The 24,630-nt window shown below is 39.1% G+C and overlaps 1 protein-coding gene across 1 annotated transcript in view; it reads right to left on the bottom strand.

Moving 5' to 3' along the window:
• The window catches only part of STYXL1 (serine/threonine/tyrosine interacting like 1), a 206,971-nt gene extending 183,944 nt beyond the window's left edge, over positions 1 to 23,027 (bottom strand). The window contains exons 1-2 of the mRNA XM_053707418.1: positions 22,998 to 23,027; positions 22,588 to 22,693 (exon numbers count right to left, since the gene is read on the bottom strand). Coding sequence (XP_053563393.1) covers positions 22,588 to 22,690 — 103 coding nt within the window. The 5' untranslated portion in view covers positions 22,691 to 22,693; positions 22,998 to 23,027. The remainder of the gene's footprint in view (positions 1 to 22,587; positions 22,694 to 22,997) is intronic.
• Between the last annotated feature and the right edge of the window lie 1,603 nt (positions 23,028 to 24,630).

The following is a 24,630-nucleotide window of genomic DNA, read 5'->3' as shown; positions in this document are numbered from 1 at the left end:
CCTACCGGCTGAAACGTGCGAAATCTCTCACAGTCCTGCCAATGTTACAGCTGAAAGAACTCTCTCTCCATTATAAATATCCAAATGGGGCGTTTTCTACTTTGGGACTTACTGCTGTTAATTGACCTTTGTTTTCTAATACCTTAAAAACGTCCAGCAGAGAGACCCACGTAGACATTTACCTAGTGGGAACACTATCGCTGTGGAACTGCACCTTTCATTATAGGTATCTCACTTGTTTGGCAGAGCAGTCCCTTCTAAACAGATTACATGTTATTTGGGAACCTAACTGCTGAGGAGAAGACCGGAAATCATCCTCTCTGATATAAATATTATTTTCATCAACGCTCCAGTACAGAGTTATCAGCAGCCGTAAAATGGCACATTACGCTGTATGAACTGAGTTCCATTTCATCTCTACAGACCATCCAGTCAATAAACAACATACAGTGAATTGCAAGCCGATTACCTGGTAACAGTGAGTCATAAAACTTTTTAATAAACAGGACCTGTTTAGACTGTCCTCACTACTGAGCCTTCTGTTGTGAATATTATTAGAGGGCCCTCCCTTGTTTCATATATATATATCGTTACGTATATGATTATTCTCTGTGTCATTGACCCAGTCACTGCAGCGCTATTTTTTTCATTTTTACGGTTCCATTATAATGTTTTAGAACCTAGTTATTTTATCCCAGCTCTGATTAGAGCACACAGCTCGAATTTGAGCATACTATTTTAACTCGCATGTATTTTACCCAATTATACATTGTTATTAACATATATTTTTAACACAGATTGTTGCTGTATACTGTTGTTACAATTTGCAGACATCCCAACTCTCCCAGAAGGTCCGGGAGTCTCCCGCATTGAAAAAGCTGCTCCCTGACACCTGAAAATGAAACATAATCTCCCGGAAATAGCGGTGCCAAAGAAAATCAAATTTGTGCCTGCACTTTTAATTTCTACCTCTAGGTGTCACTGTTCCGTTATAGCTCAACGTAAATAGTTACTGCGTTCCTCTCTAGACTTTTCCCCCCCTTCCTGATCTCTACTCTACTCTAGTGCGGTGCGAGACATAGCAGCAGACCTGATTTATATAGGTGAGATATACAGACTCCCATACCTCTATATTGTGCAGACTCCCATACCTCTATATTGTGCAGACTCCCATACTCAACTATTTCATAATCAGAGCACTGAGGAATTCTGAATTAGGGTTGGGGGGGGCTGGGGGGTACTATAGTGAGGTGGTACAGTGAGGTACTACACAGAGGTAGTACAGTGAGGTACTATAGTGAGGTGGTACAGTGAGGTACTATACAGAGGTGGTACAGTGAGGTAGAATATAGAGGTGGTACAGTGAGGTACTATACAGAGGTAGTACAGTGAGGTACTATAGTGAGGTTGGCATGCAGTGAGTTAGTATAGTGAGGGGCGCGGGGGGCACCTCCTTGAAATTAGTTTTTGCAGGTTGGGATGTTTGAATTTGTATGACTTTTGAGTAAATTCTTTATAATATAACATACATTTACGTGTCCTCCTTTTTACATCTCAGTTTAGCTTGAAAACTATCTCTTTGGTTATCGTAGCGCTCTCCTATATTGTTTTGTTTTTCCTGAACTGTGACTTCAGTCCCGCTCTTCTTCTCTCTATGTTCTGCTATTTAGCTTGTGTCTGTGATCACTACTGCATGGTTTTATTGATGAAGACATTGTGCTGATGTAAACTGTATATCCCCATAACAGTTTGCTAAGCAAGTTTGAAATAAATTTTCTGGTAAAAAGGGTTGAATAGCTTTTTTTAAAATTCAGAGATTGACATGGAAGTACATGTAATATATTAAAATATAACATAGTGTAATATAATATGACACAATATATTATTTGATGAGAAGTTAATTTTGGATATACATACAGTGGGGCAAAAAAGTATTTAGTCAGCCACCAATTGTGCAAGTTCTCCCACTTAAGAAAATGAGAGAGGTCTGTAATTTTCATCATAGGTATACCTCAACTATGAGAGACAAAATGTGGAAACAAATCCAGACAATCACATTGTCTGATTTGGAAATAATTTATTTGCATATTATGGTGGAAAATAAGTATTTGGTCACCTACAAACAAGCAAGATTTCTGGCTCTCACAGACCTGTATCTTCTTCTTTAAGAGGCTCCTCTGTCCTCCATTCATTGCCTGTATTAATGGGACCTGTTTGAACTTGTTATCAGTATAAAAGACACCTGTCCACAACCTCAAACAGTCACACTCCAAACTCCACTATGGTGAAGATCAAAGAGCTGTCGAAGGACACCAGAAACAAAATTGTAGACCTGCACCAGGCTGGGAAGACTGAATCTGCAATAGGCAATCAGCTTGGTGTGAAGAAATCAACTGTGGGAGCAATAATTAGAAAATGGAAGACATACTAGACCACTGATAATCTCCCTCGATCTGGGGCTCCACGCAAGATCTCACCCCGTGGGGTCAAAATGATCACAAGAACGGTGAGCAAACATCCCAGAACCACATGGGGGGACCTAGTGAATGACCTGCAGAGAGCTGGGACCAACATAACAAAGGCTACCATCAGTAACACACTACGCCGCCAGGGACTCAGATCCTGCAATGCCAGACGTGTCCCCCTGCTTAAGCTAGTACATGTCCGGGCACGTCTGAAGTATGCTAGAGAGCATTTGGATGATCCAGAAGCGGATTGGGAGAATGTCATATGGTCAGATGAAACCAAAGTAGAACTGTTTGGTAGAAACACAAATCGTCGTGTTTGGAGGAGAGAGAATGCTGAGTTGCAACCAAAGAACACCATACCTACTGTGAAGCATGGGGTGGCAGCATCATGCTTTGGGGCTGTTTCTCTGCAAAGGGAATAGGACGACTGATCCGTGTACATGAAAGAATGAATGGGGCCATGTATCGTGAGATTTTGAGTGCAAACCTCCTTCCATCAGCAAGGGCATTGAAGATGAAACATGGCTGTGTCTTTCAGCATGACAATGATCCCAAACACACCGCCCGGGCAACGAAGGAGTGGCTTCGTAAGAAGCATTTCAAGATCCTGGAGTGGCCTAGCGAGTCTCCAGATCTCAACCCCATAGAAAACCTTTGGAGGGAGTTGAAAGTCCGTGTTGCCCAGCAACAGCCCCAAAACATCACTGCTCTAGAGGAGATCTGCATGCAGGAATGGGCCAACATACCAGCAACAATGTGTGACAACCTTGTGAAGACTTACAGAAAACGTTTGACCTCTGTCATTGCCAACAATGGATATATAACAAAATATTGAGATGAACTTTTGATATTGACCAAATACTTATTTTCCACCATAATATGCAAATACATTCTTTCCAAATCAGACAATGTGATTGTCTGGATTTGTTTCCTCATTTTGTCTCTCATAGTTGAGGTATACCTATGATGAAAATTACAGGCCTCTCTCATATTCTTAAGTGGGAGAACATGCACAATTGGTGTCTGACTAAATACTTTTTTGCCCCACTGTACATACATGGCCAAATTTACAACCCAGGTGAAAGTAGGCACCAAAATCTAAAGCACCTCCCGCTTCCCCCACTCACCACCCTGCCGACGACCTTAACTAAGATGGCCACCGGCAGTGAAATACTAACACTGTGTGTGTGACAGCCATCTTTGTTAAGGCTGCTGCAAGCATTGTGCATATATATTTTAATTTAATGACTGCATGAACTTTTAAAAGCACTGTCCAAAATTAATATTTGAGACTTGTTAATGGTGATTTGCTGCTCCAATCTCTGTGCAAATGATGCACTAAATTTTGCTCTGTGCCATAACTACTAGTCAATGTCCATGCATATGCCCCAGGAACATTTTCATGGCACTAATAATGTTAAAAAACTAAAGTAGCTATTCAAGCCCTTTTTGCTTTGCATTCTTGCATTCTATTGACTCTGATGTCTCTAAAATGGGACATTGTATGAAACAGCAGCAGTTAATCTTGATTTAAAAAAATAAATTTTATATATATATATATATATATATATATATATATATATATATATATATATATATATATATATATATATATATTTCTTAAATGAAATATCCGCACTCACTGGACTTGTGATAAATATTTTATGTAGTGACGTTTCATAGCCGGTAGCCCCTTCTTCAGACCAAAAGAAGGGGCTACCGGCTCCGAAATGTCACTACATAAAATATTTATTACAAGTCCAGTGAGTGCGGATATTTCATTTGATGGATTAACCTATTCTTCCTGACACCCTGGCAGCTGACAATTGAGATGAGAGTGCAAATCCACTTGGAACTATATATATATATATATATATATATATATATATATATATAAAATATATATATATATATATGAGTTTCAAATTATTAAAGGGACATGAAACCCCACAATTATAGTTTATTCTCTTGGTATCTATTGTTGAAGGTGCAGCACTGCACTAGTGGGAGTTAGCTGGACACAAAGGGTGATACAATAACAAGAGGCATATGTGCAGACGTCAATCAGCAGCTAGCTTCTAATACTGCACTGCTGCTCCTGAGCCTACATAGGTATGCTTTTACATAAAGCAAAGCAAATTATATAATAGATGTAAATTGGCAACGGGGAAGAATCTGGTAACTACAAGCCAGTCAGTTTAACTCCACTAGTAGAGAAATTAATGGAAACTCAATTAAAAGAAAGAATGATGGCTTACATAAAGACAATTTAGAGGACTAAACTTAGCATGGTTTTACTTCAGATAGACCGTGTCAGGCTAATCTAATTAACTTCTTTGATTATGTAACTAAAGTATTAGACCAAGGTGGACCAGTTGATGTAGCATATCTAGATTTCAGCAAAGCATTTGACACCGTCCCACACAACAAACTGTTTCTCCTTGATCTAGACTCAAGAATTGTGAACTAGGTAGAATGCTGACTTAACAATGGAAAACAGAATGTCCTAATAAATGGAGTACATTCATCAGAGGGGCAGTTACTAGTTGTGTTCCTCTGGGGTCAGTTCTGGGCCTCTTTTGTTTGACATATTTATAAGCGATTTCAGCAAACGTCTATTTGCAGATGATACAAAAAAATTGTAATAAAGTAGATCTTCTGTGGGGATCTAAAGTTTAACAATGTAAAGTCCAAAATTATGCATTTAGGAAAGAAAAATCCAAACTTTCATTACAGACTCAATGACACTTTACTGACTGTTACAAATGAGGAACGGGACTTGGGAAATATTTCAGATGATTTAAAATTTAGTAAACAATGTAGTATTTAGTAAACAATGTAGTATTGCAGCGAGTAAGGTCAGTAGAATGCTTGGATATATTGGTAGAGGTATTTGCAGCAGAGATAGTAAGGTTTTTATGCCACTTTACAGATCATTAGTTAGGATGAAATTAATTTGTATACAGCGCCAACATTACAAGATACCAGCTCCCAAAATGAGATCCCTAAAAGCTCAAAGATAATAGATATGAATAGTCCTAGCAGTCTCCATTTGGACACATTGGACATTCACAGAGGACACTTATCAAGGACACTTATATTCACTTTGGACACTTTATATATATATATATATATATATATATATATATATATATATATATATATATATATATATATTTATTTATTATTATTTTTTTCTTGGACACTTATTTTTATTCACAGCTATATTATTTCCTCACGAATTTGATGATACTTGTCTTGAGGAATTGATTTATCCCTAATCAATTGATCATAATTGTTTTTAATTGTTTTTAATAGTTTTTATCTGTCATTCTGAATTGTGTATAGGGTACCCTACCGTATGTTAAGTTTGTAATAAATTAATGTTTAACCTTGATATTTTAGCATATGTAGATACTTTAGCCTTTTTTAGGCGCTCCCTCCTTCTATTCAGATCATTAGTTAGGCCTCATCTTGAGAATTGTGTGCAGTTCTGGAGGCCATATCTTCAGAAGGATATAAACAAACTTGAATCTGTGCAAAGGAGGGCTACCAAAATGGTACATGATCTAAAAAATAAAACGTACCAGGAGAGGCTCATTGACCTAAATATGTATAGCTTAGAGGAGAGAAGGGAAAGAGGTGATATGATAGAAACGTTCAAGTATATTAAAGGGCTTAGTAAAGCTGATGCTGTATTTTTCATAAAAGAAAAAAATCAAGAACAAGTTATCTCAAGTTGAAGGGTGGAATATTTAGTAGTAATATAAGGGAAGCACTTCTTTAACCCCTTAGTGACCAGACCACTTTTCAATTTGTTGACCATCTGGGACCAAGGCTATTTTTGCATTTCTGCGATGTTTGTATTTAACTGTAATTTTCCTCTTACTCATTTACTGTACCCACACATATTATATACTGTTTTTCTCGCCATTAAATGGACTTTCTAAAGATATGATTATTTTCATCATATCTTATAATTTACTATAAAAAAAAATATAAAATATGAGGAAAAAATGAAAAAAAATGCACTTTTTCTAACTTTGAGCCCCAAAATCTCTTACACATCTACAACCACCATAAAATACCAATGCTAAACAGTTTCTAAATTTTGTCCTGAGTTTATAAATACCCAATGTTTACATGTTCTTTGCTTTTTTTGCAAGTTATAGGGCAATAAGTACAAGTAGCACTTTGCTATTTCAAAACCATGTTTTTTCAAAATTGGCGATAGTTACATTGTAACACCAATATCTGTCATGAATCCCTGAATAACCCTTCAAATGTATATATTTTTTAAAAGGAGACAACCTAAGGTATTAAACTTGGGGTATTTTGACTTTTTTCATGCAACCATTTTACCACCAATCTATGCCAAAGTTTGGGGGGGAAAAAAAAATAATTTGATTTTTTGACAAAATAGCAATTTAAGAATACATTTACTGATAATATTAAGGGTTACTGCCAAATAACACCCTCATATGTCTTCAGCAGCATCTCCTGGGTACAGTGATACCACCCATGTATAGGTGTGTCGGGTTCTCGGGGGGCTAAAAGCTCTTATTTTTAGGGAGCGCATTCCAGTTTTTCAACTTGGAATTTTCACATCGGTCATCATGCACCCATGTCCTATTTGGGACATTTCTGAAGCTGGTCAATGGAATTTACCCCCATCAAACCATATATTTTTGAAAAGTAGACACCCTAGGGTATTTCAAATGCTTGTATTTTAACACTTTCCATGCACTAATTCAACCACCAGTCTTTGTCAAACTTTTGGGTAGTCATTATTTTGTGTTATTTTTCACACACATTGTACTTTAGGCATGGATTCTCAGTTCCTGTTATGTGTTACTGCCAAAAAAAACCTCAATATGTGTTCAACAACATCTCCTGAGTACAGTGATACCACCCATGTATAGGTGTGTCGGGTTCTCTGGGGGCTAAAAGGCCTTAATTTTAGGAAGCGCATTCCAGTTTTTCAACTTGGAATTTTCACATCGGTCATCATGCACCCATGTCCTATTTGGGACATTTCTGAAGCTGGTCAATGGAATTTACCCCCATCAAACCATATATTTTTGAAAAGTAGACACCCTAGGGTATTTCAAATGCTTGTATTTTAACACTTTCCATGCACTAATTCAACCACCAGTCTTTGTCAAACTTTTGGGTAGTCATTATTTTGTGTTATTTTTCACACACATTGTATTTTAGGCATGGATTCTCAGTTCCTGTTATGTGTTACTGCCAAAAAAAACCTCAATATGTGTTCAACAACATCTCCTGAGTACAGTGATACCACCCATGTATAGGTGTGTCGGGTTCTCTGGGGGCTAAAAGGCCTTAATTTTAGGAAGCGCATTCCAGTTTTTCAACTTGGAATTTTCACATCGGTCATCATGCACCCATGTCCTATTTGGGACATTTCTGAAGCTGGTCAATGGAATTTACCCCCATCAAACCATATATTTTTGAAAAGTAGACACCCTAGGGTATTTCAAATGCTTGTATTTTAACACTTTCCATGCACTAATTCAACCACCAGTCTTTGTCAAACTTTTGGGTAGTCATTATTTTGTGTTATTTTTCACACACATTGTACTTTAGGCATGGATTCTCAGTTCCTGTTATGTGTTACTGCCAAAAAAAACCTCAATATGTGTTCAACAACATCTCCTGAGTACAGTGATACCACCCATGTATAGGTGTGTCGGGTTCTCTGGGGGCTAAAAGGCCTTAATTTTAGGAAGCGCATTCCAGTTTTTCAACTTGGAATTTTCACATCGGTCATCATGCACCCATGTCCTATTTGGGACATTTCTGAAGCTGGTCAATGGAATTTACCCCCATCAAACCATATATTTTTGAAAAGTAGACACCCTAGGGTATTTCAAATGCTTGTATTTTAACACTTTCCATGCACTAATTCAACCACCAGTCTTTGTCAAACTTTTGGGTAGTCATTTTTTTGTGTTATTTTTCACACACATTGTACTTTAGGCATGGATTCTCAGTTCCTGTTATGTGTTACTGCCAAAAAACACCTCAATATGTGTTCAACAACATCTCCTGAGTACAGTGATACCACCCATGTATAGGTGTGTTGGGTTCTCTGGGGGCTAGAAGGCCTTATTTTTAGGAAGCGCATTCCAGTTTTTCAACTTGGAATTTTCACATCGGTCATCATGCACCCATGTCCTATTTGGGACATTTCTGAAGCCGGTCAATGAAATTTACCCCCATAAAACCATATATTTTTGAGAAGTAGACCCCCTAGGGTATTTGAAATGCTGGTATTTTAACACTTTCCATGAACTTATTTAACCACCAGTCTTTGTCAAACTTTTGGGTAGTCATTTTTTTGTGTTATTTTTCACACACATTGTACTTTAGGCATGGATTCTCAGTTCCTGTTATGTGTTTACTGCCAAAAAACACCTCAATATGTGTTCAACAACATCTCCTGAGTACAGTGATACCACCCATGTATAGATGTGTTGGGTTCTCTGGGGGCTAGAAGGCCTTATTTTTAGGAAGCGCATTCCAGTTTTTCAACTTGGAATTTTCACATCGGTCATCATGCACCCATGTCCTATTTGGGACATTTCTGAAGCCGGTCAATGAAATTTACCCCCATAAAACCATATATTTTTGAGAAGTAGACACCCTAGGGTATTTGAAATGCTGGTATTTTCACACTTTCTATGAACTTATTTAACCACCAGTCTTTGTCAAACTTTTGGGTAGTCATTTTTTTGTGTTATTTTTCACACACATTGTACTTTAGGCATGGATTCTCAGTTCCTGTTATGTGTTTACTGCCAAAAAACACCTCAATATGTGTTCAACAACATCTCCTGAGTACAGTGATACCACCCATGTATAGGTGTGTTGGGTTCTCTGGGGGCTAGAAGGCCTTATTTTTAGGAAGCGCATTCCATTTTTTACACTTCCCATTTTCACATCCCATGCACCCATGTTCTATTTAAGAAATTTCTGAAGCCGGCCAATGTAATTTACCCCCATAAAACCATATATTTTTGAAAAGTAGACATCCTAGGGTATTTCAAATGCAGGTGTTTTAACACTTTCCATACACTAATTCAACCACTAGTCTTTGTCAAACTATTGGGCATTCATTTCTTTGTGTTATTTTTCACATACATTGTACTTTAGACATGGATTCACAGCTCCTGTTATGTGTTACTACCAAAGAAGACACCAATATGTGGTCACCAACATCTCCTGAGTTCAGTGATACCACCTATGCATAGGTTTGGTGGCTTGTTTGGGCGGTGCAATGCCAAATGTCTGACATGTGTTTGTGATTTTTTTTCACATTTAACATATTTTCTTTGCCTATCATCTTTTTTTGGGGGTCTTTTAACATACCCCAATTTATTTGTTTTCCATAAATGTGATTATATTTAAAAAGTTGACCCCCCAAGGTATTATACATGGAGTGGTTTGATGACTTTGATGCAACCGTTTTAGCCCAAAAAATTGGAGAAAGTATATGGTGGTAATTTTTCAATTTTCATTGTTACAGACACATTGCTTTTTTACTATGATTTAGGAGAGACTGTTGTAAGTTATTGCAAAAGAATACTTCAGGTTGTTTTCTGCAAGGCACCCTGAGTACACCTATGCCCCCCATGCATAGGTTTGCCAGGATTTTGGGAAGGTTATGTTACATGATTTTAGTTATTAAAAATGAGAGTATTTCTTCTGATAGGCCTATCTTTAGTTTGGGGCCTATCACATACCCCACTTTTATTTATTGCATTCAAAGTGTATATTTTTTAAATGTTGACACCCCAAGGTATTGTATATGGTGTGCTTTGATGCCTTTGAAGCAACCGTTTTAGCCCAAAAAATTGGAGAAAGTATATGGTGGTAATTTTTCAATTTTCATTTTTACAGACACATTGCTTTTTGACTATGATTTAGGAGAGATTGTTGTAAGTTATTGCAAAAGAATACTTCAGGTTGTTTTCTGCAAGGCACCCTGAGTACACCTATGCCCCCCATGCATAGGTTTGCCAGGATTTTGGGAAGGTTATGTTACAATTTTATGACTTGTGATTTTAGTTATTAAAAATGAGAGTATTTCTTCTGATAGGCCTATCTTTAGTTTGGGGCCTATCACATACCCCACTTTTATTTATTGCATTCAAAGTGTATATTTTTTAAATGTTGACACCCCAAGGTATTGTATATGGTGTGCTTTGATGCCTTTGAAGCAACCGTTTTAGCCCAAAAAATTGGAGAAAGTATATGGTGGTAATTTTTCAATTTTCATTGTTACAGACACATTGCTTTTTTACTATGATTTAGGAGAGACTGTTGTAAGTTATTGCAAAAGAATACTTCAGGTTGTTTTCTGCAAGGCACCCTGAGTACACCTATGCCCCCCATGCATAGGTTTGCCAGGATTTTGGGAAGGTTATGTTACAATTTTATGACTTGTGATTTTAGTTATTAAAAATGAGAGTATTTCTTCTGATAGGCCTATCTTTAGTTTGGGGCCTATCACATACCCCACTTTTATTTATTGCATTCAAAGTGTATATTTTTTAAATGTTGACACCCCAAGGTATTGTATATGGTGTGCTTTAATGCCTTTGAAGCAACCGTTTTAGCCCAAAAAATTGGAGAAAGTGTATGGTGGTAATTTTTCAATTTTCATTTTTACAGACACATTGCTTTTTGACTATAATTTAGGAGAGACTGTTGTAAGTTATTACAAAAACATACTTCAGGTTGTTTTCTGCAAGGCACCCTGAGAACACCTATGTCCCCCATGCATAGGTTTGACAGGGGTTTTGGTTAAAAAAAAAACAGGCCCAATTTTAGAAAAAAATAGAGTAGTGAAATGTAAAAATCTGGCACAGTAAAAGTAAAAAAAACAAAAAAACATCTAACTGTAAACATAACCAAAAAAAATATATATATATATGTAACAGCAAATGTATTTATTTTTTTAAAAATTGACCATTGTATGGTACCGCTTGAAGCAGTCCCCAATGCAGAGTGCAGGCTGTCCAGGGCAATCAGGACAGTAATATATGGTGTCCCTTCTCTTCCCCCTCTTGGTACAGCATTTTTTTTGTGGTTTCTGCTTTGTGGCAGTAGGGGGGATTTTAAAAATAAAATGGGTAGCCCCAACTCTGCTCTCTCCCATCACCGCCCGGGGAGCAGGTGCATCATGGTACAAAATCCCCGTAATAATCTGGAGCTGAAACTGTAAAAAAGTCTTTTTAACTCTGGGGTTTGCTTTTTTGAACAACAAAAAAGCGTTGTGGGTTGCAATCTGCATTAGGTAAATTGCAACCTTTTTGTACCAGGCCCTTGTCTTCCGCATAATTAGGTAGGGCTGCAGCAGCTGATCAGCCAGATCAACCCCACCCATATGCCGGTTATAAGACTTGATGCACACTGGCTTCCTTATGATCTCAGCTCTGCCACGTACAGAAACCGCCACCGTCCTCTCTGTGTGGATGGTGGTAAGAAGGTATACATCCTTCTTGTCTCTGTACTTCAGTGCCAACAGCTCCTCTTGGCGCAGAGCTGAGGTCTCCCCCCTTCGTAGCCGGGTGCGTACAAGCTGTCCTGGGAAACCTGCGCGGTTCTTTTTAATTGTACCGCAAGCTACTGTATCAAAGCAATACAGTAGCTTGAACAAAAGGACACTTGTATAAAAATTGTCTAAGTACAAGTGATACCCTTTGTTCATTAGGGGTAATATCAGGTCCCAGACAATCTTGCCAGTGGTTCCCATATGTTCTGGGCAACCTGGAGGGTCAAGGTGGCTATCCTTTCCCTCATACACCCGGAAGGCCTGAGTATACCCAGTCTCGCTGTCACAGAGCTTATACACCTTTACCCCATATCTGGAGCGTTTGGAAGGAATATACTGCTTGAATCCCAGCCTTCCCTTATACTTCATTAGGGATTCATCAACGCATATATTCCTTCCAGGTGTATAAGCCTCTGCAAACCTGGCAGAAAAGTGGGTTATCAGGGGGCGGATTTTATACAGCCTGTCAAATTGGGGATGCTCCCTAGGGGGGCACAGGCTGTTGTCGCTGAAGTGCATGAAATGCAGAATCATTTCATACCTCTTCCTCGACATAGTCTGGGAGAAAATGGGGGTAGAGCAGATGGGGCTAGTACTCCAGTAGGAGCGAATGGAGGGTTTCTTTATGATGCCCATCAGCATAGTCAATGCCCAGAATTTTTTGAATTCTGGCACATTGATGGGGGCCCATTGCTGCTTTGCCAAATATGTTCCAGGCTTTGCAGCACGGAACTGATGGGCATATAAATTAGTTTGGGCGACAATGTTCCCCAATATATCATCGCCCAGAAACACTTCCAGAAACTGCTGGGGGCTAAAACCTGCCACATCTATATTTATGCCAGCATTTGCTGTGAAGGGTGGGATATCTGGCCTCTGGAGATGAGGCGTTACCCACTCTTCAGCAGCAATGGCAGCAACACGCCTCCTTCTGGCAGGGGGGCTAGCAGGGGGGCTGGCAGGGGGGCTGGCAGGGGGGCTAGCAGCCACAGATACATCACTATCAGTTGAGACTGCATCTAGTGATGTATCTGAGCACATGGCAGGGTCAAAATTGGGGTCTGAGTCAGAAATAGAGGCATCTGACTCTGACGCAAGGATGGCATACGCCTCCTCAGCACTATATCTTTTCTGTGACATTTTTGTATCACAGAAAACAATTACTAAAAAAAATTAAATTAACTAAATTAATTAACTAAATTAACTAGCAAAAAAGTACAGCTATGCTACTGCCAGTGATTTATAGCGATCACTGGCAAGCTAGAGGTTAATGGCTCTGAAAATTAAATTAAATTAACTAAATGTTTCTGAAAAGAGCCTTTGGGTTTTTAAAAAATTACAACAACAAAATTAACCCCTAAAAAAAATGCACAGACAGCAAAAAAGTACAGCTATGCAACTGCCAGTGATTTATAGCGATCACTGGCAAGCTAGGGGTTAATGGCTCTGAAAATTAAATTAAATTAACTAAATTAATTAACTAAATTAACTAGCAAAAAAGTACAGCTATGCTACTGCCAGTGATTTATAGCGATCACTGGCAAGCTAGGGGTTAATGGCTCTGAAAATTAAATTAAATTAACTAAATTAATTAACTAAATTAACTAGCAAAAAAGTACAGCTATGCTACTGCCAGTGATTTATAGCGATCACTGGCAAGCTAGGGGTTAATGGCTCTGAAAATTAAATTAAATTAACTAAATGTTTCTGAAAAGAGCCTTTGGGTTTTTAAAAAATTACAACAACAAAATTAACCCCTAAAAAAATGCACAGACAGCAAAATGCAGCAAAAAAAAAAGTGCACCTTTGCTACTGCCAGTGATATATAGCGATCACTGGCAAGCTAGGGGTTAATGGCTCTGAAAATTAAATTAAATTAACTAAATGTTTCTGAAAAGAGCCTTTGGGTTTTTAAAAAATTACAACAACAAAATTAACCCCTAAAAAAATGCACAGACAGCAAAAAAACATAATTTATGCTTACCTGATAAATTCCTTTCTTCTGTTGTGTGATCAGTCCACGGGTCATCATTACTTCTGGGATATAACTCCTCCCCAACAGGAAATGCAAGAGGATTCACCCAGCAGAGCTGCATATAGCTCCTCCCCTCTACGTCAGTCCCAGTCATTCGACCAAGAATCAACGAGAAAGGAGTAACCAAGGGTGAAGTGGTGACTGGAGTATAATTTAAAAGATATTTACCTGCCTTAAAACAGGGCGGGCCGTGGACTGATCACACAACAGAAGAAAGGAATTTATCAGGTAAGCATAAATTATGTTTTCTTCTGTTATGTGTGATCAGTCCACGGGTCATCATTACTTCTGGGATACCAATACCAAAGCAAAAGTACACGGATGACGGGAGGGATAGGCAGGCTCATTATACAGAAGGAACCACTGCCTGAAGAACCTTTCTCCCAAAAATAGCCTCCGAAGAAGCAAAAGTGTCAAATTTGTAAAATTTGGAAAAAGTATGAAGCGAAGACCAAGTTGCAGCCTTGCAAATCTGTTCAACAGAGGCCTCATTCTTAAAGGCCCAAGTGGAAGCCACAGCTCTAGTGGAGTGAGCTGTAATTCTTTCAGGAGGCTGCTGTCCAGCAGTCTCATAGGCTAAACGTATTATGCTACGAAGCCAAAAAGAGAGAGAGGTAGCAGAAGCTTTTTGACCTCTCCTCTGTCCAGAATAAACGACAAACAGGGAAGAAGTTTGGCGAAAATCTTTAGTTGCCTGCAAGTAGAACTTGAGGGCACGAACTACATCCAGATTGTGTAGAAGACGTTCCTTCTTTGAAGAAGGATTTGGACACAAGGATGGAACAACAATCTCTTGATTGATATTCCTGTTAGTGACTACCTTAGGTAAGAACCCAGGTTTAGTACGCAGAACTACCTTGTCTGAGTGAAAAATCAGATAAGGAGAATCACAATGTAAGGCTGATAACTCAGAGACTCTTCGAGCCGAGGAAATAGCCATTAAAAACAGAACTTTCCAAGATAACAATTTTATATCAATGGAATGAAGGGGTTCAAACGGAACACCCTGTAAAACGTTAAGAACTAAGTTTAAACTCCATGGCGGAGCAACAGCTTTAAACACAGGCTTGATCCTAGCTAAAGCCTGACAAAAGGCCTGGACGTCTGGATTTTCTGACAGACGCCTGTGTAACAAGATGGACAGAGCTGAAATCTGTCCCTTTAATGAACTAGCTGATAAACCCTTTTCTAAACCTTCTTGTAGAAAGGACAATATCCTAGGGATCCTAACCTTACTCCAGGAGTAACGTTTGGATTCGCACCAGTATAGGTATTTACGCCATATTTTATGGTAAATCTTTCTGGTAACAGGCTTCCTAGCCTGTATCAGGGTATCAATAACCGACTCAGAAAAACCACGCTTTGATAAAATCAAGCGTTCAATTTCCAAGCAGTCAGCTTCAGAGAAGTTAGATTTTGATGTCTGAATGGACCCTGTATCAGAAGGTCCTGTCTTAGAGGTAGAGACCAAGGCGGACAGGATGACATGTCCACTAGATCTGAATACCAAGTCCTGCGTGGCCATGCAGGCGCTATTAGAATCACTGATGCTCTCTCCTGTTTGATTTTGGCAATCAATCGAGGAAGCAGCGGGAAGGGTGGAAACACATAAGCCATCCCGAAGTTCCAAGGTGCTGTCAAAGCATCTATCAGAACCGCTCCCGGATCCCTGGATCTGGACCCGTAGCGAGGAAGTTTGGCGTTCTGGCGAGACGCCATGAGATCTATCTCTGGTTTGCCCCAACGTTGAAGTATTTGGGCAAAGACCTCCGGATGAAGTTCCCACTCCCCCGGATGAAAAGTCTGGCGACTCAAGAAATCCGCCTCCCAGTTCTCCACTCCCGGGATGTGGATTGCTGACAGGTGGCAAGAGTGAGACTCTGCCCAGCGAATTATCCTTGATACTTCCATCATTGCTAGGGAGCTTCTTGTCCCTCCCTGATGGTTGATGTAAGCTACAGTCGTGATGTTGTCCGACTGAAACCTGATGAACCCCCGAGTTGTTAATTGGGGCCAAGCCAGAAGGGCATTGAGAACTGCTCTCAATTCCAGAATGTTTATTGGAAGGAGACTCTCCTCCTGATTCCATAGTCCCTGAGCCTTCAGAGAATTCCAGACAGCGCCCCAACCTAGTAGGCTGGCGTCTGTTGTTACAATTGTCCAGTCTGGCCTGCTGAATGGCATCCCCCTGGACAGGTGTGGCCGATAAAGCCACCATAGAAGAGAATTTCTGGTCTCTTGATTCAGATTCAGAGTAGGGGACAAATCTGAGTAATCCCCATTCCACTGACTTAGCATGCACAATTGCAGCGGTCTGAGGTGTAGGCGTGCAAAAGGTACTATGTCCATTGCCGCTACCATTAAGCCGATCACCTCCATGCATTGAGCTACTGACGGGTGTTGAATGGAATGAAGGACACGGCATGCATTTTGAAGCTTTGTTAGCCTGTCTTCTGTCAGGTAAATCTTCATTTCTACAGAATCTATAAGAGTCCCCAAGAATGGAACTCTTGTGAGAGGAAAAAGAGAACTCTTCTTTTCGTTCACTTTCCATCCATGCGACCTTAGAAATGCCAGAACTAGCTCTGTATGAGACTTGGCAGTTTGAAAGCTTGAAGCTTGTATTAGAATGTCGTCTAGGTACGGAGCTACCGAAATCCCTCGCGGTCTTAGTACCGCCAGAAGGGCACCCAGAACCTTTGTGAAGATTCTTGGAGCCGTAGCCAATCCGAATGGAAGAGCTACAAACTGGTAGTGCCTGTCTAAGAAGGCAAACCTTAGATACCGGTGATGATCTTTGTGGATCGGTATGTGAAGGTAAGCATCTTTTAAATCCACTGTGGTCATGTACTGACCCTTTTGGATCATGGGTAAGATTGTCCGAATAGTTTCCATTTTGAACGATGGAACTCTTAGGAATTTGTTTAGAATCTTTAAATCTAAGATTGGCCTGAAAGTTCCCTCTTTTTTGGGAACCACAAACAGGTTTGAGTAGAACCCTTGTCCTTGTTCCGACCGCGGAACCGGATGGATCACACCCATTAATAACAGATCTTGTACACAGCGTAGAAACGCTTCTTTCTTTATCTGGTTTGTTGACAACCTTGACAGATGAAATCTCCCTCTTGGGGGAGATAATTTGAAGTCTAGAAGGTATCCCTGAGATATGATCTCTAGTGCCCAGGGATCCTGAACATCTCTTGCCCAGGCCTGGGCGAAGAGAGAAAGTCTGCCCCCCACTAGATCCGGTCCCGGATCGGGGGCTTTCGGTTCATGCTGTCTTTGGGGCAGCAGCAGGTTTCCTGGCCTGCTTGCTCTTGTTCCAGGACTGGTTAGGCTTCCAGCCTTGCCTGTAACGAGCAACAGCTCCTTCCTGTTTTGGTGCAGTGGAGGTTGATGCTGCTCCTGTTTTGAAATTCCGAAAGGGACGAAAATTAGACTGTCTAGCCTTAGCTTTGGCTTTGTCTTGAGGTAGGGCGTGGCCCTTACCTCCTGTAATGTCAGCGATAATTTCTTTCAAACCGGGCCCAAATAAAGACTGCCCCTTGAAAGGTATATTAAGTAATTTGGACTTAGAAGTAACATCAGCTGACCAGGATTTTAGCCACAGCGCCCTACGTGCCTGTATGGCGAATCCTGAGTTCTTAGCCGTAAGCTTGGTTAAATGTACTACGGCCTCCGAAATGAATGAATTAGCTAGTTTAAGGACTCTAAGCCTGTCCGTAATGTCGTCTAGCGTAGATGAACTAAGGTTCTCTTCCAGAGACTCAATCCAAAATGCTGCCGCAGCCGTAATCGGCGCGATACATGCAAGGGGTTGCAATATAAAACCTTGTTGAACAAACATTTTCTTAAGGTAACCCTCTAATTTTTTATCCATTGGATCTGAAAAAGCACAGCTATCCTCCACTGGGATAGTGGTACGCTTAGCTAAAGTAGAAACTGCTCCCTCCACCTTAGGGACCGTTTGCCATAAGTCCCGAGTGGTGGCGTCTATTGGAAACATCTTTCTAAATATTGGAGGGGGTGAGAACGGCACACCGGGTCTATCCCACTCCTTAGTAACAATTTCAGTTAGTCTCTTAGGTATAGGAAAAACGTCAGTACTCGCCGGTACCGCAAAGTATTTATCCAACCTACACAGTTTCTCTGGTATTGCAACGGTGTTACAATCATTGAGAGCTGCTAAGACCTCCCCTAGTAATACACGGAGGTTCTCCAATTTAAATTTAAAATTTGAAATATCTGAATCCAATCTGTTTGGATCAGAACCGTCACCCACAGAATGAAGCTCTCCGTCCTCATGCTCTGCAAGCTGTGACGCAGTATCAGACATGGCCCTAGTATTGTCAGCGCACTCTGTTCTCACCCCAGAGTGATCACGCTTGCCTCTTAGTTCTGGTAATTTAGACAAAACTTCAGTCATAACAGTAGCCATATCTTGTAATGTTATCTGTAATGGCCGCCCAGATGTACTAGGCGCCATAATATCACGCACCTCCCGGGCGGGAGATGCAGGTACTGCCGCGTGAGGCGAGTTAGTCGGCATAACTCTCCCCTCGCTGTTTGGTGAAATTTGTTCACATTGTACAGATTGACTTTTATTTAAAGTAGCATCAATACAGTTAGTACATAAATTTCTATTGGGCTCCACCTTGGCATTGGAACAAATGACACAGATATCTTCCTCTGAGTCAGACATGTTTAACACACTAGCAATAAACTTGCAACTTGGTTATAATCTTTTTTAGCAAAAACGTACTGTGCCTCAAAGAGGTACTAAACGATTAAATGACAGTTGAAATAATGAACTGAAAAACAGTTATAGCATCAAACTTTAAAACAACACAACTTTTAGCAAAGGTTTGTTCCCATTAGTAAAATAACAATAATTAAATTTGACATAAAAATTACAGAGCAACGTTTTTATTCACAGTCAATATAAAATTCTCACAGCTCTGCTGAGAGAATCTACCTCCCTCCAAAGAAGTTTGAAGACCCCTGAGATCTGTCAGAGATGAACCGGATCATGCAGGAAATATAAGAGTAACTGACTGGAATTTTTTGATGCGTAGCAAAGAGCGCCAAAAACGGCCCCTCCCCCTCACACACAGCAGTGAAGAGAAACGAAACTGTCACAATTAAAAGCAAACAACTGCCAAGTGGAAAATAATGCCCAAATATTTATTCACTCAGTACCTCAGCAATGTAAACGATTCTACATTCCAGCAAAAACGTTTAACATGATAAATACTTATTAAAAGGATTAGTGACTTTTAACAGAGTAGTTCCGGTGAAATACCATCCCCAGAATACTGAAGTGTATACATACATGTCATTATAACGGTATAGCAGGATTTTCTCATCAATTCCATTCAGAAAATAAAAACTGCTACATACCTCAATGCAGATTCATCTGCCCGCTGTCCCCTGATCTGAAGCTTTTACCTCCCTCAGATGGCCGAGAACAGCAATATGATCTTAACTACTCCGGTTAAAATCATAGTAAAAAACTCTGGCAGATTCTTCCTCAAACTCTGCCAGAGAAGTAATAACACGCTCCGGTGCTATTGTAAAATAACAAACTTTTGATTGAAGTCATAAAAACTAAGTATAATCACCATAGTCCTCTCACACATCCTATCTAGTCGTTGGGTGCAAGAGAATGACTGGGACTGACGTAGAGGGGAGGAGCTATATGCAGCTCTGCTGGGTGAATCCTCTTGCATTTCCTGTTGGGGAGGAGTTATATCCCAGAAGTAATGATGACCCGTGGACTGATCACACATAACAGAAGAAAGTACAGCTATGCAACTGCCAGTGATTTATAGCGATCACTGGCAAGCTAGGGGTTAATGGCTCTGAAAATTAAATTAAATTAACTAAATGTTTCTGAAAAGAGCCTTTGGGTTTTTAAAAAATTACAACAACAAAATTAACCCCTAAAAAAATGCACAGACAGCAAAATGCAGCAAAAAAAAAGTGCACCTTTGCTACTGCCAGTGATATATAGCGATCACTGGCAAGCTAGGGGTTAATGGCTCTGAAAATTAAATTAAATTAACTAAATGTTTCTGAAAAGAGCCTTTGGGTTTTTAAAAAATTACAACAACAAAATTAACCACTCAAAAAACGCACAGACAGCAAAATGCAGCAAAAAAAAAGTGCACCTATGTTACTGCCAGTGATATATAGTGATCACTGGCAAGCTAGGGGTTAATGGCTCTGAAAAGAGCCTTTGGTTCTATATTTTTTAACAAATAAAAGAAATAAATCTCTCTCTCTGCTAAATACAGGTCTCTCTCTCTCTCCAACAAAATGGCAAGTGAGGAGAGGGAGGGAGATCCACACTGATCATAGTCAATATTTACAAATATTGACATGATCAGACAAATGGGGTATTTTATTATTATTATTTTTTTTAGGGTGGGAGGCTCAGATTGGGTGACCCTAGCTTGCCCCTATGATGATGCAGGCTAGGGACACCCCCAGAGGCCCCATGATGCACTGGGCATCGCCATCTTGGATGCCTAGTGAAGGGGGCTATTTAGTGTTTTTTTTATTTTAATCGTTTTTATTTTTATTTTATTTTTTATTTTAATTTACAACTAACTAAGTGCCTCGACCCACCGAGGCACTTAGCAAACAAGCAGAGCATCGGAAGCGTGTCCGATCGCTTCCGATGCTCTGAAACACTGCCGGGCTCCACGTGGAGCGAAACCGGAAGTGATCACTCGTGGGGGAGTGATCAATCCGGTCCCGGCACTCGGGAACAGTATTGCAGGATGCCTAGACCTCAAGGCAAGCCTGCAATACTGTTAGAGCAGCTGGAAGCGATTTCGATCGCTTCCAGTGCTCTGTTAAACCGACGACGTATGCCATACGTCCTCGGTCGTTAAGTGCTTTTTTTTGAGGACGTATGGCATACGTCGTCGGTCGTTAAGGGGTTAAAGAAAGGGTGATTGATTCATGGAATATAGTTGCACAATAGGTGGTAATGACAAACATTGTGGGGGACTTCAATAATATTATTATGAGTTATTTGTAGAGCGCCAACAGCTTCTGCAGCGCTATGAACATAGGAATCATATAAATAGGTTGCATTTATAGTAGACAATTGTGTAGAGTGCCCTGCCAGGAGTTGCATTGATGTAAATCACCTCTCAATAATGTGATCTACAAACCAGCTGGGCTTGTAGGCTTACGAACTAGATAAGTTTATACTTTAGGGAAATATTGGGCAGACTTGTTGAGACTATAGTTCATATCAGCCTTCAGGATCTATGTGTCTATGTTTTTTTATTGGAAAGTTGTTTAACATGACATGCTCCATCTGAATCATGAAAATGTAATTTTGACTTTACTGTCCCTTTAAGTAAAAACTGTTTACTTAAACTGTAAATAAAATCTTCATGATGTTGTGTAACTGATACTTGAGTATCTCTTGCTCACTAGCTGCCAGGGACAACAACCACAGAAAAAAATGAATGTCTACTCAGTACATTAATGTTTTTTAAATAAATAAATAAAAAAAGCACTGTAATTCACTGTGATATAAAATATTTGATTGAACAGAGAAATGTGTTAAATATCATGTCCCTTAAAACTTTTTTTTATAATTTGTTGCACCAACAAGAGGGTATTTTATAATGAATTAAAAGGCCATTATATTAGAAAAATGACATACTCTAATTCACAAAGGGGTTAAACACATATTATAAGTACTGCTTTGGACCCACACAGCACTACGTAGCAGAAACTACTACTGACCAAATCAGTAGTGCTAGTCATACAACCCAGCTATATAATTTGTGCTCCTAACTATAACAGCGTCAGTTTCCGCTCTGCAGGTCCCAAGTGGTACTTCTACTATGTGTTTAACCCCTTTGTGTGGGTTAAACACATAGGGGTGCAAGGTCGACGTCTTAAAATTACATGCTTCAATTAATTAGAGTATGTCACTTTTGATAATAAACGCCCATTCATTTGTTTTTTATAAAAACTGACGTTTATTTACTAAGGAAAAAACACTTTTTGTATTTATGAGTGAGGGATGTGTCACTATCCACCGAAAGAGCCATGGGAGTTGACTTTATCAGCAATGAGCTTCTGTCCCATGGACCAGTATTGCACAAAAATGTACTTTTTGTTAGTTCCAATATTAAAATTAACATTTTTAACTTGACCTTCCTGCGTGTAATATTTTTTTAAAATACTTAAATATTCTTTATTAAGCATTGCAGATTTTTTTAGATAGTTTAATAACTCTTTAAAAAAACTATAAATAGACTCTGACTATAGGCAAATTTTTTCTCTTATAAATTAAGTTTAAAAATAAATAAATAAGTGCAAGCTTATTTAAAGTTTTGCTTATTTTTTCTGTTTAAAAGACATTTAATAGTTATCCCAATTTATCATAAAATCGTTTTCTTAATCAGGATATAAACATTACTTTAAAAAATTAATAACTATAAATAAAATTTATAAATACTGATACTTACCCAAAAGACATAAATAATTAGGCTCTGCCAATCTGGAGAACTTTGTGGATTGGTTCAATATGTTGTACAGTTCTGTTGCCTTGCACAGTACAATCGCTGCCATTTACTACAACAAAAATATACGGAAACTTCACAAACAATCTCTAAATTACTAGACAAGCATGCATATCTATAAAAAACAGACATTTGCCTTAGTGGTTTATACAACTTCATAGCTACATAATCAAAGGATATACACATAGATCGATAGATAGATATCAGCTATGCATGATTAAAACGTTGTACCATTGCAATAACTTAAAATGGAGATACGAGCAAATAAAGGAAAATTATTCTCAATAAGATTATTATTAATTTTAAGGAAAAATATTATTAACAGCAAAGTTTTTATCAACCCGCGAATCAGCTACCCAGATTTAACAGGTGTCCTTAGCCGCTTGTGTTACCAAGCAGAGGTTGCTATGGACGCATTAGCTGTTTCTACGTATCACGTAACTAGAAGCGTTCATGCAAGCACGTCTCCTCGCGTTTTGCTTTAGCTATATTTCTTTTGTTTATTTAGATTTTCGTAATGCAAAAGTTTCAATAGAAACGTTTACAAAGCAATTAACATTTCTGTTTGCGGCCATCTTTAATGTGGGCACATTTAGATTGAAACTTGTGGAATACCCTACCCAGACTGTAATTCTTTGATTGAAAACTGCAATTATGAAAACAAACCAAGCTTATTTTTCACAAGTTGAAAAGAAAAAAAAATGGGATGGTCGTAAAAAACGTAATATCAGTATACAAATGACATAGCTGCTAGTGAGAATTTGCATTTAGTTTGTTCTTTTGGTATCCTTAGTTAAAGAACATACCTAGGTATGTTTAAAAGCATACTGTGTCTTGAGCACTGTATGGCATTAGTCTTTAAAATGTTATACATTATTGCAAACAATACTAACATAGAGGTAGAAAAGTGGATCTTAAAAAACAAACTCTTCCTAAACACTGACAAACTGTCACAATGATCTTTGGAACAGGACCTAAATTACACAAACTACAAAATTCCCATCTACGCATCAAAACAAAATCAAATTGCACACTGACCACAGTCAACTCTTTCAAATACTTGGGTATGTTGTTAGACCCCAATCTATCTTTTGGCCTCCACATAGAGAAAATTGCATCTAAACTCTATCCAAAACTAGGTGCCCTGTACAGAAACAAATCCTGCCTCAGCCCTACAGTAAAGGAAACGATTGTACAGCAAATGCTGATGCCAATCATGGATTATGGGAACGTAGCATATGCACCAGCACCGCAAACTCACCTTAATAAACTTAATACATTGTATAACTCGTTCTGCCGCTTTGTGCTACAATGTAACTACAGGACCCACCATTGTGACATGCTAAAAGAACTAAACTGGCTGTCGCTGTAATCCAGACGCACCCTCCATCTTTCCAGCCTTGTGTTTAAGAGCTTTTCTGGGAAGCTCCCACCCTACCTGAGCAGAATGCTCTCCCCGGCTATTCCCACCTCCTATAACCTCCGATCCAGTACCAGCACATTATTTAGCTTGCCTCAATACAAAAAGAAAGCAGCTCGATCCTCCTTTTCCTACAGAGTGCCACAATTATGGAACAACCTCCCGCACACATTAAACCCTTCCCCAAGCCTAGAATCCTTCAAGAGATCCCTGTCTTCATATCTCAAAACAGAATGCACCTGTCATGGTTGATTATATATTTCCTACCTGTTCTATGTTAATGTTTGCATCTATTGTGTATTATTATTGTTTTTGTATTTTATTGTACCCTATTGTATCGATGCAATGTTTTGTGGACCCAGGACATACTTGAAAACAAGAGAAATCTCAATGTATCCTTCCTGGTAAAATATTTTATAAATAAATAAATAATACATACTAACATATATTGCTCAGGACAAGTGCAGGCTCTTGAGTATATCTAGATATGCTGTTCAAGTTCAACAAATAATATCAAAAGAACAAAATACATTTGAAAATAGAAGTATTATAGATCATTTTTTAATAGC

This window comes from Bombina bombina, chromosome 3 (assembly GCF_027579735.1).
Source record: "Bombina bombina isolate aBomBom1 chromosome 3, aBomBom1.pri, whole genome shotgun sequence".
Taxonomy (NCBI): domain Eukaryota; kingdom Metazoa; phylum Chordata; class Amphibia; order Anura; family Bombinatoridae; genus Bombina; species Bombina bombina.
Note: the sequence above shows the minus strand (reverse complement) of the source record. Positions and strands in the feature narration are given on the sequence as shown.